The sequence below is a fragment of the Onychomys torridus genome, chromosome 5 (assembly GCF_903995425.1).
Source record: "Onychomys torridus chromosome 5, mOncTor1.1, whole genome shotgun sequence".
Classification (NCBI taxonomy): domain Eukaryota; kingdom Metazoa; phylum Chordata; class Mammalia; order Rodentia; family Cricetidae; genus Onychomys; species Onychomys torridus.
This window is the reverse complement of record NC_050447.1, coordinates 54,827,443-54,847,137: the sequence shown is the minus strand read 5'-3', so window position 1 is coordinate 54,847,137 and position 19,695 is coordinate 54,827,443. Positions and strand designations below refer to the sequence as shown.

The 19,695-nt window shown below is 42.8% G+C and overlaps 1 protein-coding gene across 4 annotated transcripts in view; it reads right to left on the bottom strand.

Moving 5' to 3' along the window:
• The window catches only part of Tbce (tubulin folding cofactor E), a 41,525-nt gene that overhangs the window by 7,125 nt on the left and 14,705 nt on the right, over window positions 1–19,695 (bottom strand). For all 4 annotated transcript variants that reach the window (XR_004944949.1, XM_036186879.1, XM_036186878.1 and 1 more), the window contains exons 3-11: window positions 16,959–17,043; window positions 12,615–12,800; window positions 8,689–8,777; window positions 4,782–4,881; window positions 3,839–3,941; window positions 2,834–2,910; window positions 898–993; window positions 282–346; window positions 132–196 (exon numbers count right to left, since the gene is read on the bottom strand). Coding sequence is in view for 3 of the 4 variants with exons in the window: in XM_036186879.1 (XP_036042772.1) it covers window positions 132–196; window positions 282–346; window positions 898–993; window positions 2,834–2,910; window positions 3,839–3,941; window positions 4,782–4,881; window positions 8,689–8,777; window positions 12,615–12,800; window positions 16,959–17,043 (866 nt within the window). In the remaining variant the exon portion in view is untranslated. The remainder of the gene's footprint in view (window positions 1–131; window positions 197–281; window positions 347–897; window positions 994–2,833; window positions 2,911–3,838; window positions 3,942–4,781; window positions 4,882–8,688; window positions 8,778–12,614; window positions 12,801–16,958; window positions 17,044–19,695) is intronic.

The following is a 19,695-nucleotide window of genomic DNA, read 5'->3' as shown; positions in this document are numbered from 1 at the left end:
CAGCCAGTGCTCTTAACCACCGAGAGTCATCTCTCCAAGCCCCTAGTTTAACTTTTTTGACAGAACCTTCAAGCTTCGTGTGCAAGTGAAGACAAGCAGTATGGTGCCCGGCACACTGAGGCAGCTCTTACTTCTGATATTTGGTTGTCATTGACTACGAGGTACTGCAAGGACGGGAACATGGATGTTTTGCACCCTAGAACAATAAAAATGAAATTGCACAGTAGGAGTGAAAAGAAACAGCTAACATAGGAGGGAGGCACATTACTAATCTTATTTACCAATTCCAGCATCTGGGAAATGTATAGACGAAAGTCCAATGTCAGAAATGAGTAGGTGTTCTAATCTGAAATTAAAATGTTAGATTTGATTACACAGGGCATCTACTAAACTAGACTAGCAAGTCTTTCCCTCCACCTTGGGTTTCCATCCTGTTGAAAAACACAAGGTCTAGAAGGAAGGTTGACACTGTGACTTGTGTTCCCACACAGGCCTCTAAGATTATGGAGTGCCTCCTATTCTATCAGGTGCTAAGTGGGTCTCAAAAGAAGTCTCATTCCCCCAAGATTAACAGAGATGTAGGTATCACCACCAGGACGAAGTTTGCAGCTACAGATTATCTGGTACCTAGTCCACATGGCAAATGGGGTCAAGTACATTCTCCAGATGAGTTCAAGTTGAAATTCCCCAAGGGACTTGCCCAGTTTAGGAACTACATTTTGTATCTATTCAAAAGGTGTATTTAACATATGACAATTCATTCAGTATAAATGATATGTTTTGGTTGGTGGTGCCCAGCTTGGGCTACGAAGTGAGTTCCAGGACAGAGAAACCCTGTCTTGAAAAAACAAAACAAAACAAAAAAAGATCTTTAACAGGCAAAATTTAAGGGATTACCTGGGCAGATATGCTATGAGGCACAGCTGGCTCTCATCAATTGCTGGGTTAGAGGAAAGGTCTAGAAGCCTCATCTTCTGCAGAACGTTCACTGGCCTGTATGGAAAGTACAATTTCTTCAATATGGACTAATCTCTTGTTTTCAAAGTCAGAAGCTTAAACTAAGTGCACCAGATGTTACAGAGGGTTAGGGAGAAAGGCAGATGGATTTGGCTCCAAAAGGCCAAGGGGTGCTGTGTTGAAATGCTAGCAGAGTCAGGGTGCCTATCCTGCCTTTGATAATGGGAGAAAAATGCCTGCACTTGCCTTCACAAATGAAACTATTCTATACAATACAGTCTTTATAGTCTGATCCAACTCAAAAATTTCCCATCCTTGACTTTCTTGCACATACTTATTTAATGATATTGTCTAAAAAGGGAGATGATGGGCCAGAGAACCCTGATGACCTGAATTCCACTCCCCAAACCCACGTGGTGGAAGGAGTGAACTGATTCTCAAATTGTTCTTTGGCCCCCACATGCATGCACACACCCAACTATACAATCAAGATACATACAAAAAACCAAAACTATTTTAAAAGAGGGAGATGAGGGCCTGGAAATAAGACTCAGTGTTTAAGAGTTGCTGTTCTTACAAGTTCTGTTCTCAGCACCTATGTCAAGCAGCTTTCAACTGCCTGTTAACTCCAGCTCCAGGAAATCTGATACCCTCTTCTGACTTCCTCAGTTACCTGCATATATTCGTACACATTAATTTTTTAAAAAAGAAAATCTGATTTTTTTTAAGGGAGATGAAGCAGCAATACATTTATTTAGGACATGAGCCTACATACACTATAGTACAATGGCCTGAAGCAGATATTACTTATTAAAGATCCTTCATTTCCTAGACTCAGCCACCCACACCTGTTTTCCCAGCACATGGGAAATGGAGGCAGCTGAGAAGCTGAAGGTCATACATACTGAGCACATAACTAGTTTGAGGCCAACCTGGGCTATATGAGACTTTGTCTCAAAACAAACAGGCCTAACAAGATGGCTCAGTGAATAACAGTGCTTGCTGCACAGCCTGGCAACTTGAATTCAATCCCTGGAGCCCACAGTGGAAAGACAGAGCCCCAAAGGTTGTCCTTACCCCGCACACCCCTGAATTCACACATAAAACACCACACACATACAATAAATTAAGAAAAAAAGGAAATCCATCATTTACTTACTTTAAAATTTTCGCAATACTAAAGAATGAACTGAGGAGCTAGTGGGATGGTTCAGTAGTTCAGAGCATTGGCTGCTCTTCCAGAGAATTGAGATTTAATACCCAGCACCCACATGGCAACTTAAACCTTCTCACTCCACTCCTAGAGGACCAGACAGACACCCTTTTCTGGTCTCCTTGAGCACTGTACATATGTGGTACATAGACATACATTCAGTCAAACACTCATATACATAAAGATTAATATCTCAAATTTTTAAGTAAGAATAAGCCCAGGGCCTTGCACATGCTAGGCAAGTGCTCTACAACTAAGCTATATCCCTCTGCCCTTGGTTTTTTTGAGACAGGGTCTTGCCTGTCTCAAAGAACCAAGGAGGGGGGTAGTGGGGAGAAAAAAGCCTGTATTCCACTGAGAATCAGGGAATCTCTAATACATGTATACAAAACTAATAAATTCTAATATTTAGTTTGGTTGTCTCTGAGAATCCAAGATATTTATGCAAAGTAAACAAGTTCAGATATTTAATTCAGTTATCTTCGATGAATTTCCTTTGGTTTGTATAACACTTCAGTTGATAATCTAATCTGTAATACAATAAGTAAGGAGTAAGTACAACTACAATTCATGCTTGCAGACCCTCCTAAAAGTTAATGCTGGACCTGAGGCTGTATTCAGAATAACTGAATAGCCTTAGAATTACTGAAGCAAGCTCATTACCTTTCTGAAATGGAAATACTGTTAGACTTGAGGTAAAGTTCCTCGAGGACTGGCCATGAAGGGGCACAACGCAGCACCTAGAAAGGAAATTAAACTCAATGTCTGGCAGCCTCTGCTGGCCATGTTCAGCCACATCACCGTGGGAACTTCATGCCTGTGGACAGGTCATGCAAGCTGTACTCAGGCACCAAGTGGTGGTGCAGGAGGATGAAGGACCACACTGAAAGGCTGTAGCTTCTGGTAGCTGAGTCAGCACCCAGCTCAGGAAGTGCCCACAAGGAGCTGGGAATGCTGATGGGCAACCTAACTCGCTAGTGGCCTAAGCCTAGGACAGGATGAGGTACTCACCTTCTTAGTTCTGATACCACTTGGGCATGTGAAGGATATACTGAGCACATAAATGTTGCCTCATCAGTTCTTAAGTTTTCCTCCTTGAGCCTCACTGCCACCCCCCATCCAACTGCTAAGTGATTTTCTGTCTCAGGCTTGGTGTGTACCAGAAGAGGGAAGGATATCCTCCAAAATCAGGGGCCCAGGAAAAGACAGAAACAGATGTACCAAATGCCACTGTGCCAAGGATACCTGTGGCTGCTCATAAGCCAACCATACCAGGACAGTGGAGTATGGGGACAAGCCTGAACACAGGGAGAGGGTAAGACTCTCCACTTCATGCTCTGTCCTAAGAACATCTGCAGGAAACCCGGGGGAGCCAGCATTATGGCATTTAAAACTCTACATAGTTGGTGATTGCCACTGTGAACATCATATTCAAGACTCCAGAGCAATACAAATGAGCTAAGAGACAGGGACAGGCTGAGAAAGAACATGGATTACCAGATCTAAAATCCTGTTTCACCAAAGGATTACTCTTCTCTGTAATGAAGTGTAGAACATTCTACTGTTTGGATAATAGGGTTATTGAAATGAAACCAGTTAGTCTTTAATTCCCTTTTAAAGCAAAAATTGTAATTATTTATTACTGTGTAATAAAGCAAATATGATTACCTCAGCCCACGTTATTCCCATTTTATTTAGGACTAAAATCTTCAGATTAGAAAATGTTCCAGTTGGAGTTGGTGAGTCAGAGGGAAACTGCAGTTTATTTTCACTGAGAAGAAAAAGGAGATAGGAAGTATTTACAACCTATATGGCAGACCCAACACACTGACATCAACAGTCTGGGGTTTAACCTGAAGGCTTGAGAGGGGTTCTCACAGAGGTAGGTGAAACTTCAGGTTTCCTCACACATGTGAAGTTGACTTGGGCTCCCATAGTTCCAGAAGAGGAGACACTAAGAGTTAAATTATAACCATCTGCTCTATTTGAGTGTCTTCAAGCTTGACTGCTCTAGCCTAATAAAGCTTACCTGCATATGTAAGCACTTAAGAATGCAAGGGGAGAAGGGCTGGGGTGTGTACAGTGGTCGGGGCTTAGGAAGCTTGGTTCCCAGCCCCATCAAAGGAAGGAGGGTTATTGAAATGAACCCTAGTTGAGCCCTAGTTATTGAAATGACCAGCCTAGTTGAGCCCTTGGAGAATGAGGTTGTGAGATTAAACTAATCAAATATTTGTGAAGGCCTCAGAAAATGTGACATTAGTAAACAAAGTAAAGAAGTTAAAAATACTTACTAAAACTATATTAAGCAATGTTCCAATGAACTACTTATTCCTAAAGAATTAAACACTGATTCCAAATAAGCAAGCATGTTCAGCACTAACCCCTCTCCTCCTCTACAGAGATCACACATACCATAGTCCCTCTTTCATAGACAGCTTTGACTATCACCCCCTCCTACCTGATCAGGACAGATATACTCCTTATTCATGCACTTTAAGGGACCATGTGAAGACTGTGCCTTGAAGTGGACCTTCTTCACCTAAGTCCACTCAGCCGAAGCATCCCATAAAGTACCTACCAGCTGTCAGAGAAGGCAGTGAGGAGTCCATACCTGAGATCCAGAACCTCCAGGTTGTTGAGCTGCTCTGCAATAAGAACCACTTCAACCCAAGATGGCAACAAGTTCTTGGACAAATTTACAACTCGAATATCTAAAGGTATATTTTAAGAAAAATTAATTACAAAAGACCCCCCAAAGACACAGAATTAGTAGCATTCTAATTCTGAAATGAGTTTGGTTTTTTTTTTTTTTTTTGAGACAGGGTTTTTCTGTGTAGCCTTGGCAGTCCTGGAACTCGCTCCGTAGACCAGGCTGGCTTTGAGCTCATGAGATCCCCCTGCTTCTGCCTCCCGAGTGTTGTGATTAAAGGCATGCACCACCACTACCTGACTGGAGTGGGGAATTTAAACTTCTGTCTAGTCTGAAAAATTTTTTCATGAACACAAATGTTTTTATCCTTTAAATTATCTATTAGACTGGATGTAGTTCAGTGGTAGAATGGTTCTCTATATGCCCAAAGCCCCGAGTTCCATCCCTAACATTACAAAACTAAAACGAACACTATTACCTTGGTTCATTCAAAACCTAAAATACTCATTTTCAGTGTCAGAGCATGAGACATGCATCTATAAACAAAGGAGAAGCAAGTGTCATAATCAAACTTTTGCAGAACAAAAAAAGAAGACAGTGACAGATAGCAACTGATGTAATGAGCACCATGAGGTGACTAACAAGCCTTGCCTTCAGCACTGCCACAAGCGTGTATACCTGTGCACACACCTGCCCGTCTCTCTAGTACATCAGTCCCAAACCCACGGATCTAAACAGCACCATCCTAGAAGAGAATACAAGGGCAGCAACAACACAGGCAAGAAAGAGACTGAGAATCACCTGAGTGCTCAAAGTCTGCAATGTGGCTTTTTGTTTTGTTTTGTTTTTGTTGTTGTTTTTTTTTCGAGACAGGGTTTCTCTGTAGCTCTGGAGCCTGTCCTGGACTAGCTCTGTAGACCAGGAGCCTGTCCTGGACTAGCTCTGTAGACCAGGCTGGTCTCGAACTCACAGAGATCCACCTGCCTCTGTCTCCCGAGTGCTGGGATTACAGGTGTGTGCCACCACCGCCACGTGGCTTTTTATCTGTGGTTCAGGACTACAAACGTAAAACAAACTGGGACCATCACATATGCATGATGGCTTAAGCAACTGTTCTCAGGGAGGGGGGTGTGTGTCACAGTGTACCATAGTAAGGCTTAACATTCCCACCCGATATATGTAGGTATTACTGTGGTTACTCTACAAATATTATTTGTAGAGGGCCAAGAAGACAGGCTTTAGCAGGGAGAGAGCCATAAGTTGACACCTCCTGCAAGTCTGAGACTGCCTGTGTTCAGAGTGGCAGGTGGGGCAGGTAGGACGAAGGTATGTGGCCATACAGACAGACACAAGTAAAAGCAAAGCCAATGAGCAACTTGAGCAGAAAAACGAGGGAACCTAGGAAATAGAACCTGGAAGAATCTTGTGGCAACATGACAAAGCAGTGACCACAGCAAGGTGCTGAGCAAGCCAACTCCAACACACTTGGAAAGATGGATAGGTATTCTCAAAATGAGACATGTAGGCCAGTGGTTCTCAACTTTCCTAATGCTGTGACTTCAATACAGTTACTCATGTTGTGGTGACCCCTCTCAACCATAAAACTATTTTTGTTGCTACTTCATTACTGTAATTTTGCTACTGTTATGAATCATAATGTCAATATTTTTGAAGACAGGTTTGCCACAACCTATAAGTTGACAATCTCTGTCCTAGGCCTTGGAGGCCAGGCCACATCATGGAGGACCTCCAAAGCCTGCTAGTCTGCCAGAAATGGGAATTATTAGAAAGGCTGGAGCAGAGTAACAGGATCTGACTTGGGTCTCCAGAAAGTGACTCTGCTGTAAAGCTGAGCTAAGAACTGTAGGGAGAGAGACAAAAGAGACAAGTGGTCCTCCGTCTTAGGGATACTGTTGCTGTGATAAAACACCATGACCAAAAGTAACTTGGGGAGGAAAGGGCTTATTTGTCTTATATATCCTAAACCACAGTCCACTGAAGGAAGCCAAAGCAGGAACTGGGTAGGAATCTGAAGGCAGGAGCTCATGCAGAGGCCATGGAGAAGTACTGCTTACTGGCTTGCTCATGGCTTGCTCAGCCTGCTTTCTTACAGAACCCAGGCCACCAGCCCACAATGGGCTGGGCCCTCACCCATCAATCACTAAGAAAACGCCCTATAGGCCTTCCTACAGACCAATCTTATGTAGGCATTTTCCCAATTGAGGCTCTATCCTCCATCAGATGACTCTAGTTTGCATCAAGTTGACATAAAACTGGCCAGCACAGCCTCACATGTTTGGATCCCACCTCAGCATCAGAACAGGAGGAAATATCAGAATAAGTTTACCTCAAGCTGAAGGCAAAGCCAGCAGTATTTGTCAGACATAGGAAGTGAGGAAAATAGAGACAGAGCTGGCCAGGCACATGGTACTGCTGTTTACTGGATGTAGAAATTATGGTATAATTGGGCTGGGGGGGGGTGTCTCACTGTGGGACATGTTGTTTGAGGTAACCATTAGACAGAAACAAGTGTTAAATGAGCCACTGGGAAGAACAGCAGAAAAAGAAAAGAGCAGTGTGGGAAGACAGAAGCATGTTGGGCTCCAACTGTGTCCCAAATACAGTCTTTGAGAGAAGCTGAAGATACACACTCTTTGCTGAGAGAAGGGACCTTCCAAAAGAGACAGAAAGCATTCATCCAGGGAAGAAGAGACCCATGGCTGAGAACAGCAACTGCAGCTGATTCTTTATTTTTGAGACAGGCTCTCATGTAGCCCAGGCTGGCCTTAACTCACTATGAAGATGAGAATTACCTTCACCTGAGAATTCCTCCTGATCTTTGTTTAGCACTAGGATAACAGGCATGCACTCACTGCCACACCCAGCTGCTGAGTCACCTTTGCACAGAAGAAAATCCAAGTAGGCAACTGTCACCTGTACAGAGCAGCACAAGACAGTCAACCTGTCTGCCTCCATCGAAAGAACAATTTGATATATCCTATGATAAAAGGAGGACCATTAAACATAGATGAAACATGGAGACAGTTGTGGTAGCTCAGATGAGTGATCTCACTACTAGGAAGGCTGAGGCAGAGGTGCTTAAGCAATTTCAATGCCAGCCTGAGCTACAGTGCGAGACACTATCTAACCCCCACAGCCCCCCCCCCCCCCCCACATACACTGAAACATGGAGAGCCTGTTTTATCACTTCAGGGCTCTGGCTGGAAATGAATCAATCTCAGGAGGAAACAGGTGGGGAACTCCACAAAGAACATAGGGCTGGGAAGAAAGGCAGGCAGACATAGTCTGTAAACTCAAACCTGTCAACTTGCCACATGTGCCCAGATCAAGTCAGCTCTCTCAGCCTTACTGGATGGCTTTCTTCACACTTGAAAGACAACTGATGAAACCCCAGACATCCCAGCTGCACTGAAGAATCACCAGAGACCAATACAACAGAGGGAATGCTAACCAAGTCTATCCCCTTGTTAGGGGCCACCTATAAACTTCCACTCTCAGAGCCAAGCATGGTGACTCATACTGTAATACCCGCACTTGGGGGAAGCTGAGATAGGAGAACTATCATGAGTTCAAGGCCACCCTCAGATACATAGTGAGTTCAAGACTAGCATTAACTACAGAGTAAGAACCTATCTCAAAAAAATAAAAAAGCCTCCCCAGCACCAGAAAGCTATATTAAAGTATAATAAAAATGTTCACACTCATTGGCCATACTTGCAGGCAAAATGGTCTGGGAATGTACTTAACTGAGTTGCATGCCCCAACAAGGGCATGCTACGAACAGTATCAGGTACAAACACCAAATCCAAAATCAGGTTTCAGGATGAGCTGGTAATGAAAAGGATACTGGGGCAGGCTTCAGCAATTCTTCCTTGTTCACCAGCGTGACTCACAGCACACTTCCACAGGGAAATGTTTTGCAGTGCTCTCAGCTGACTGAAAGAAAAACAGTTCATATGTACACACAAGTCATATGCTATCCACTGGCCCTTTAAAACACACAAAATACCATAAATATACAAATGCTAGTACCCACCACATAAATTAAGAAGAAAGCATTACAAAAAAAGGAGAATGAAATGAAGCATTAGAGACATTAGAGCGTGTTGTAATCATTGCCTCTCTCTAAAACACACTGCTCTCCCCCATTCCCTAGCAAACTCTCCAGCCACAGCTGCTATGGACTTAATCCTGACTTGTAAAACTCTGTGTCTCCACTTCCTCTTTTATGTACACCATGAAATGCTGTAAGTGATATTCTGCTATACAGATTCTCCTGTGACTTCTTCCCTCTGAAGGATATTGTGAAGCAGTGAGTGAGGTGCAGCTCCATTGACACTTAGAGCTCTGGAACACTTGCCTTCTTATCTTAGTGTCTACTAGACCCCAATGAAGTTACTAATTCTTCTGCTGATAGTTGGTAGTTTCCCCAAAATGCTGAAGTGACACTATGAGCGCCTCCTGCCCCCTGAGACAGGTTCTCTAGGAACGTGTCTGAGGCATTGTGCACGAGAGCTCCCAGTTGTGTTTCTACATATGCAGGATTTGTGTCCTCTGCCTGTCAGGAAAGCCAATGTCCTGCAACTCAGAATCCAGAGCTAGGCTACCAGGCTTCAAGGCCCAATTCCACCACCTCCTGTGGCACTAGGGAAGTTAATTAAATCTTGGTGCCTCAGACTTCACACTGGTAAAATGTTTTTGCACTCACTTTAATTGTAGCAGTTTTATTCACACAATAATCAAAAGGTAGAAACAGCCCAAGTATCCAGAACAGATAACCAAATGTGACATCGCATTTGAGTAGCACTGTTTGGCCTTAAGAGAAGAAATTCTGAAATCCACAAATGGAGAGACCTTCAAGATGTTACTCTAATCAAAGTTAGACACAGGGACAAATAATGCACAAGGCTCCCACCTGTGATCCCAGAACAAAGGGACAGGCAGACAGAACAATGGCTGGGAGATGGGGAATTAGTGTTTCTAGGGGAGGGAATTCTAGTTTGGAATGATGAGAATGTGTCGGGGACTAGTTTATCCAATGTTTAGAGTTCGTACTGCTAAACCATTTTACTAGGTATATTCTGCTATAACTTTTAAAACACAACCAATGACTCAGTGAGTTAGTATTTATGAAGATCTCAAAATACTGCTTAGCACACAATGGTTCATTTCAATTAATATTTGTAAAAATTAACATAAAAGTGATAATGTTGAGGGGTAAACACAAGAACTAAACACATGGCAAAGGTGATTATAATCCTCAGAAACAGGCTCTAAGGCAGAGGCGCTCACACTTGTTCAACAGGCCCTGAGAGTTTCAGTGATGTTTCATGGTGCCTATATTAAAACAAATGTTTCCCAGTTCCAATTTTGTGTGTGGTTAGGACCAAACAACTTCATGATGACTTAGAACCACTGAGAACTGCATGACTTCCTAGACTCTGAAATCAATCCATTTGAACACCACTATGTCCATATTCTGTCCACCATAATTTTCAGGAAGTATTTACTTTGTATATATTTATTTTAGATAGGGTCTCTTGTAGCCTAAATTGGCCTTGAATGCCTGATCTTCTGTCTCCACCTTCCAAGTGCTGGGATTATAATATGTGCCACTATGCCTAGAAAATTACTTGTTTTTTAAAAATGCAACAACTGTCCATTTCAGTTTTTCAGAAACATGAAGTCACTGAAAGAAAATGTTAATACTTATTCATAAAACTGTCAATAACTGCAGACCAGTAGTTTGTACTCTGACAGAAGTCACTGTTTCTGGGCCAGGTGTGGTGGTTTTTTAATTCTAATACTCGGGAGGTGGAGGCAGGAGAGTCAAGGGTTCACAGTCAGACCATCTAGATAGATGATTCAGTGGATAAAAGCACTTGGACCTGAGTTCAATCTGATACCAATGCCTACAAAAAGCAACAGGTGACGGCTCACAGCTGTAATTCCTGCAGCCCTCCTACATGAGGCTCAAGGCAGAAAAAGAATGGGCAAGCTCCAAAAGTTGTCCTGCTCACACTCTCATATTGTGACACGTGCATGTCTGCTCTCATATGCACATATCATACACATATACAGATAAAAACTTCAAATTTAAGCGAGTTCAAGCCTGGCAGTGGTGGCTCACAACTTTAATTCCAGCACTTGGGAGGCTGATGCAGGTGGGTCTCAAGGCCAGCCTGGGCTACAGATCGAGTTCCAGGATAGTCAGTGCTACAGAGAGAAACCCTGTCTGGGGGGGGAAGGGGGGAGGGAGGAAGGGGGAGCCAAAACAAAACAAAAAGAGTTCAAGGCTAGCCTGGGCTACATGAGATCATTTTTCAATAATAAAAATAATTAAAAAAAATTTTTAAATCAAGCCTGCTATTTCCCTCTACAGTTTAAAGTGTGCCATGCTGGGACACCTTGGCACCAAGCTTGAGGAACCAGGTCTCTATAGAGGCATCAATCCAAAGCCATCTTCAGAAGAGTCAGGATACATGGGCTCTTAATTGCTTCTCTTGTCTTTATTGTGCTTGTCTCTCCACCACCCCACAGTCCCCCCACCTTGTAACTCGCCCCCCACCCCCACTTTGTAACACATTTCTTTATTGATTCTTTGGGAATTTCACATCGTGCATCCCAATCCCACTCACCTCCCAGCCTCTCTATATCCACCCCTCAACCCTAGAGCATCCCTTCCAGAAATGTGCCCCCCCCCCCTCCCAGGTTAATTAAACACAAAACAAAACAAACAAACAAAAAAAAACACCTCACTCCTCCATCTTTCCAAAACCTTTTCATTCATCCTAGTGGCATTGGGAACTGCAGTGTATCACAAAGTATACCCTTTTGTCCAATCAGCCCCACCAGAAAAAATGTTAACTGCAGAGTAATGAGTCTGCTTCAAGGCCTCTGGCACACCATCATCACTGGACCCTCACTGAAACTCCTCTTGGATATCCTTCTGTTGCCCCAAGTCATGGAGATCCTGCGGTTATCGTTCCACAGGACCAGCCCCTTAGCACACTCCAGCAGGGCATGGATGGGGCAGAAGTTAGGGTGGCCAACCCAAGACACAGAATGTGGGTCTGAGAGGTAGCTGAGCTGGTCATCTGGGCCACTGGGACTGCCCTCCTCAGGCGAGGGGCAGAGCCATCTCTCCTAGACCCATGCCTTTGGGGCCAGCTCTCTATGCCTAAAATAAACCACTCAGGATCAGACTCCCAAAGTTTGAACCAACACAGGCTACTCTGGTGCTAAACCAAACTGCCTCCTGAGGATCATCACTCTGCTGGCCATGGAGGTCACAGAGACAACCCTCCACCCCCAAACAGAGGTCAGAACAACTTTGTGGAGTCAGTTCTCTACTTCCACCGTTATGTGGGTTCTGGAGCTTAAACTCAGGTCCCTAGGTTTACATGGCATGCACCTTTACCCCACTGAGCCATCTTGCTAGCTTTTTTTTCTTTTTAACATATATTTAATTTTATTAATGTATATAAATGTTTTATCTGCATGTATGAGTATGTACCACCTGCATGCCTGGTACCTTTGGAGGTCAGAAGAGGACATCAAATCCCCTGAACGGGAGTTATTTAGGTAGTTGTGAGCTCTCTGCTATATGAGTGCTGGGAACTGAATAATCAGTGCTTGTGTCCTCCACATTTCAAGCTACTGTGTGAAGAAGATGAACCAATGTGGAAGCAAAGTTGCAAGCATCACCACACAATCAAGAACTTTAATCCCAACCTGTTGACTGAAAGCCAGGCTGCCAACATCAGCTCTTACCTCTGCTTCTTTGTAATACTGTCAAAACCAACAGTTTGCACTTGTTTACTTCCAACTTTTAAGGAACATGATTTTCCATCATCATCAGACCCGTCTTCTAGCACGTAACGCTTCGTAAGGGCAGTAAGAAAGTCTACTCCAAAATTAACTTTGTTTGGACGAACAAAGGAGCCTCCTGTTGGGTGCCTGAGAAGGGAGAGAAATTACTATTCAAATATCATCTGCCAGTGAGCATGGTGATAGAGGCTTGTCAATCCCAGACATCTGGGAGGCTGAGGCAGGTTCCAGACCAGACAAGGCTACACAGTGAGACCCTGTATATATATGGATAGATGATAGATAGACAAGTACTTATTGTTAGATATTGCTTTGTTATTTAATCAAGAAATATTAATATGGCCAGGCAGTGGTGGCACATGACTTTAATCCTAGCACTTGGGAGGCAGAGGCAGGTAGAGCTCTGTGAGTTCGAGGCCAGCCTAGTTTACAGAGCAAGTTCCAGGACAGCCAAGGCTACACAGAGAAATCCTGTCTTGAAAAACCAAAGAGTAATGTGTATTATAAAGCTTTTAAAACTATTTTTAGTAGATGTGTGTTATTGGAGATTGAATTCAAGGCCCTACACACATTATATAAATATTCTACCTATGATCTACATCTACAGAGTCTCACTAAGGGCCTTGAACTTTAAAAAGAAGAAACTTAATTACTCATCTGCATGTCTGTATGAGCACATGAGTGCCATGGCACTATGTGAAGGTTAGAAGACAGTTCTCTCCTTTTATGTGGGTCCCAGGGATCTAATTCAGGTCATCTGGCTTAGCAGCAAGTGCCTTTACCAGCTGAATTATCTCATGGGCCCAGACTCTGAAGTTTCTATACTCCTGCTTTAGCCTCCACAACACGTAAGAGAATGGGCATGTGCCATCATGCCCAACAATTACTATATTTAATTCACATATCTGCTTTGTTAATATAACATATTTTGTTTTCTATGTTTCTGAGACATCTCCCTCTATAACTCAGGCTGGCCTGAAAGTCATTATGTATCTCACACTAACACTAAACTTGTAAAGATCCTCCAAACTCAGCTAAGATTACAGGAGTGAGCCACTAGACTTAGCTATTTACTACTTTTAATTAATGTTTTTATTTTTATGTATACAAGCGTCTTATCTGCATGTATGTATGGGAACCACTTGTGTGCAATGGTCACTGAAGCCAGAAGAGACATCAGAATCTCCAGAACTGGAGTTACAGATGGTGTGAGCCACCATATGGGTACTGAGAACAGAACCTAAGTCTTTTGCAAGAACAGCAAGTGCTATTAACTATTGAGGCATCCCTCCAGCCCCCTATTTACTACTTTTTAACACATTATTTTTTGCCTCTCAGAAGGATTCAGAATAGGGGAGATGGGAATTAAAAACCTGACCTAGCACATACTGCATAAGGCTGCATATCTAAGGTGGACCTTCAAGGACTAATGCAACTTGGTTTAAAAAAAGCTAAGAACTCTTTTCTTCCCTCCTCCTCCTTCTTCTTCTTCTTTATAAATAAATGTTGAAAGATTTGTTTTTAAAAATGCTGGAGGCAGGGGGATGGGATGACAAATTTCTGGGCTGGCCAAATGGCTCAGTGTGCCAGTGAAGTGCTTCTTGTGCAAGCCTGGTAACCTCAGTTCAATCCCAAGTAGGACCCATTAAAGCTGAAGAAAGACTGACTCCATAAAATTGTCCTCCAATCTCCACACATGCACAGAGGTACAGAAGTCACACAGGTACACCACATGCATACACAACAACTTTTTTTTCAAAGGTTTATTTATTTATTATGTATACAGTATTCTGTCTGCACATATCTCCGCAGGCCAGAAGAGGGCACCAGATCTCATTACAGATGGTTGTGAGGCACCATGTAGTTCCTGGGAATTGAACTTAGGACCTTTGGAAGAGCAAGCAGCACTCTAACCTCTGAGCCATCTCTCCAGCCCCACACAACTTTTAAAATGAAAAAAATCTTGAAATGCTAATGTTTACATGTAAAATATTGGAATTAGAAATATGAAATTTTATTTTTCAAACACAGTGATTTAAATAAAAAAAACAAAACAAAACAAAACAGAAAAAAACCTGCAGGCTGGAGAGATGTCTCAGCACTTAAGAGCACTGGCTGCTTTTCCAGAGGACCAGGGTTCAACTCCCAGCACCCGCATGGTGCTCACAACCCCCCCCCCCCAAGAAAAGGGTTTCTCTGTGTAGCTTTGCACCTTTCCTGGAACTCACTTGGTAGCCCAGGCTGGCTTCGAACTCACAGAGATCCTCCTGGCTCTGCCTCCCAGTGCTGGGATTAAAGGCGTGCACCACCATCGCCTGGCTAACAAATCTTTTTTTTTTTTTTTTGCCAGAGCTGAGGACTGAACCCAGGGCCTTGTACTTGCTAGGCAAGCGCTCTACCACTGAGCTAAATCCCCAACTCTGCTGACAACTTTCTTTAACTCCAGTTCTAGGAAATCCAACACCCTCACACATCCTAATCTACATAGCAATTTCCAGGTTAGCAAAGGCTACATACATAGTGAGACCTTGTCTGGAAAAAAAAAATGCATTGAAGGTGATGATAGATGAGAAAAAAATGCAAATCACAAACGGGACTGGGGAGACACTCATGGATGTGCTTGCTGGGTAACATGAGGACCGGAGTTCATTTTCCCAGCCCACATAAAGGCTGACCACTGGTGACAAATACCTGTAATCCCAATACAGAAACAGGAAGACCTATGGGGCTTACTTACAAGCCTGCTTAGTCAAGCCAGTTAGTGAACTCTAAGTTCAGTGACCCTGCTTCAAAAAACAAGGTGGAAAGCAATAGAGGGAGACACCAGATGCTGACCACTAGTCTTTGTGCAAATGTACACGCGCGCGCGCGCGCGTGCACACACACACACACACACACACACACACACACACACCTACCTACCTATGAACATTTAGGATAAAAATATATTTGTGACTTTTTTTATAAGACTGTTCTGCTACTTAGCCCTAACTGCCTTGCACTCCTTCCTGATCATCCCACCTCTGCCTCCACCTTTGTCTCTGTAGTTTCAAGATTACATGCACTTAGCCTAAATTCACACTTCTTACAGCAATGGTAATGAGTTAGTCAAAAGGAGATATTTATTACTTTTGGTTGCAGGCAGAGTGTGGAGTTATATCAGGCAGCAGCGAAGTGGAGTCTGTCCCTGTTATAGATCAAAGATCTCAATCTTTGGTGAAACATTTCCAGCAGGTTTCTCAGGAAACCAAACAGCTCAGTAAATGATAAAAATGCTTGCTAGTCAAATGAATGCTCATCAGTAACAAATCTCCAGAAGATACACTGATTTTAACAGTGATTCATACAGAAATCACTAATACTCTAAATTAACATCAAGATGCCGCAGTGAAACACAAATTCTGAACCCACGAGGAAAATGGAGCAGTTCATATGTATTCTCATCCCACTAGTCCCTAGTGCTCAGAACCTCAGAAAACTTCACAACTTGTGACATATTAAAAAAACCAGCCGGGTGGTGGTGGTGGTGCATGCCTTTAATCCCAGCACTCGGGAGGCAGAGGCAGGTGGATCTCTGAGTTCGAGGCCAGCCTGGTCTACAGAGTGAGATCCAGGAAAGACACCAAAACTACACAGAGAAACCCTGTCTCAAAAAAATCAAGACCAGCCTGTTCTACACAATGAGTTCCAGTCCAAAAAAGAAAGAAGAAACCCAGGCTAGCCCAGGCATGGTGGTGTATACCTATCATCCCAGAACTTGAGAGGTAGAGGCAGGAGGATCTCAAGTTTAGAACCAGCCTTAGCTATACATCAGGTTAGAGGTCACCCTGTACAACATGACTAAAACAAAAAACATGGGGTAGGAGATGGCTCAGTGGCTAAGAGTATTGCTGTGCAAACATTAGAGCTAGTATCCATAGCACCACGCACAGCCACATAAGCCTATAATCCCAACACTATGACATGGGTGTGCAGCAGAGCTAAGAGGTTCACATGTTTGCCTGCCAGCTAGTCTAGCCAAAATGGTGAGCTCTAGGTTCAATAACAGGCACTGTCTCAAGGAAATCTGGCAGGAAGCAAAAGATAACATTCCTCCTCTGGCCTCTACACACAATTGTATCTACCTGCCTCTGCCTCTGCCTCCTGAGTACTGGGATTAAAGACATGCACCACCATGACAGGTTGAAGTACCTTTTCAAACTATTCCAGATCCAACAATGCATCTTTTCTCCAGCCCTATTATTAAATGATTAATTATGACCTTGTCAATTCATAAGAAATATTTACCTGCATTTAAAATACATAGTACCTTCATGGCTTCCATCATGTTTTCCTCTCTCGGGATTGTCCCATTCGACTCCTAACCAGAGTCCTAGCAAAGCAAAAAGAAAAAAAATAGTGACAGAAGATGACAAAGGGATGCTCCACTCTCCTTCAAGAAAATACAATTTGTAACAGAAGCTGCATCACACACAGGTGGAGGAGGGCATGTCCAGGAATCTCCTGGGAACTTCACTCAAACAACGTAATAGCAGCATGTGTGGGCCAAAAGCCAACAAAAACCCCAATAGCAGAAAACAAGAACAGCTAAACTTCACTGGGTATATTAAGCATGGATGAATACTGAAGACATGATACCAAGTGAAGAAAAACACCACAGAGGACTAAATAGGGCTTACCCCACACAGAGGGGATACAAGGATCTCTCTCTGTTGAACTGACCACTTCATAAAGTGGCTAATGCATGCCACATCATAATTCATAACTATAAGTTATACATGATTAAAATGGCAAATTCTACCCTAAATACCTGTAACTGCCACCATAACAAAAATCCAGAGGGAAGAAAAATTGAAGGTAAAATAGAGAAAATTTCACTCCAAAAAAACCCCAGAGAAAGCCTTCAAAGAAAAGTATTTCCCAGAAAGAAACCTGCAAGAATGCAAGCGGCTCAGATACCCGGGTAAGATAAAATGGGCAGTAGAGCTAGCTGCCAGTTCCTTGGGCATAAAGTTTAAAAAAATGAAAGCATCCTGGGGTTGGGGATTTAGCTCAGTCAGTGGTAGAGCGCTTGCCCAGCAAGTACAAGGCCCTGGGTTTGGTCCTCAGCTACACACACACACACACACACACACACACACACACACAAAAAGGAAAGCTTCCAGTAACTAATTAGGGATGAGAAACAGATTTAAGTGTTCAAGTGTTCCCAGGTCTTTTGTATGGGCCTCAGAATTAAAAAAAACAAAAAAACAAAAACTGGAGCTGGAGCTGGAGAGATGGCTTAGCAGTTAAGCGCACTGACCGCCCTTCCAGAGGACCTGGGTTCAATTGACAGCGTCCAGATGGCAGCTCACAACTATCTTTAACTTCAGTTCCAGGGGAATCTGGCACCCTCACATGGACATATATACAGGCTAAATACTCATACACATAAATCTTAAAGCAAAAACACAAAATCCAAAACTTAAAAACAATTATGAGGGGTTGGGGATTTAGCTTAGTGGAAGAGTGCTTGCCTAGCAAGCGCAAGGCCCTGGGTTCTGTCTTCAACTCTGGGGTGGGGTGGGGTGGTGGCAATTATTATTAGGGTTTCCTAAGTCAGAATAGCATATCTTAGCCTTAGAAAAATCATTAAGTAATTTTTAAAGCTATGACTATCTAATTAATACAAAGAAAAATAACCCAATGGGGTGGTAATAGAGCATCCATAAGGCAAACACACAATAATAAACCCAAATTATCAATAATTCTGTGTGCATGCAAACGTGCAGAAATGTATGTTCAGGTGTACAGGTACATGTGTGTGAGTATGCATTTGGAGGTCAGAGGTCAGTCAAATGTCCTTCCTCAGGGGATTTCTTACCTTTTTTGTATTGTTTTAAAGATTTATTTTTTAAGTGTGTATGTGTGTTTGGTGGTCTGTTTATGTGAGTGCAGGTGCCTAAGAAGGACAGAAATGTCTGATCCCTGGAGATGGAGCTATAGGATATGAGCCACCTAATGTGGGTGCTAGGAACTGATCTCAGGTCCCCTACATGAATAGGAAATGCTCTTAACTGCTGAGCTATCTCCAGTCCTTGCCTTGGTTTTTTTTTTTTTTTTTTTTTTTTTTTTTTTGAGATTAGGGTCTCTCAGTGGTACTAGAAGCTCAATCCCTAGGATCTACGGTAGAAGAAACAACTCCAACAAGTACCATGAAACCCATACACATTACACACACACACACACACACACACACACACACACACACACACACACACATAATAAAAACAAATGGGATTTTGGCAGGGAAAAAAAACCCTAAACTTTTGACCACTGATAAATTTTAAATTTTAACAAAATAGTGTTTTGATCCATAAACACAGGAAGTTTGTCTATACATGTAATTTTTTCCTTCCTTCCTTCCTTTTTTTTCAACACAGTCTATGTAGTCCTGGCTGGCCTATCCCTTACTATGTAGACTAGGCTGGCCTCTAACTCACAGAGATCCCTCTGCCTGCCTCCCAAGTGTTTGGGTGTGCCATCATGCCCAAGTCCTTCTTTAATTTCTTTCTGTACTGTTTTATAGTTTTCATTCTTGTTGGCTAATTCCCCAAAACTTTCGTTTTTGGCATCATGCAAACACAACGTGGAGTGTTATAGTCAGCCCACTACAAATGAAGGACAGAAAGTATAACACAGGCTATAACCTGAATGAACTTTAAGTACATCATGCTAAGTGAAACAAGCTGGTCATAAAAAAAAATACTGTATGATTCTGCTTATGACTCCCTATAGTACAAATTGCAGAGACAGAGGAGGAAAAAGGGGGAATTACTGCTTTATGGGTATGACATTACAGTTTGGGAAGACCAAAAACTGTTCCAGAGATGAACAATGAATGTATTTGATACCTGTGACTATACATTTAAAAACAGCTAACTCAGGTAACCCTAGCACTCAAGAAGAACCTTGATACAGAGTGGCAACAACAAAAGAGACAATTTTTAAAAAGATTTTTTTTGTCTATTTTATGTATATG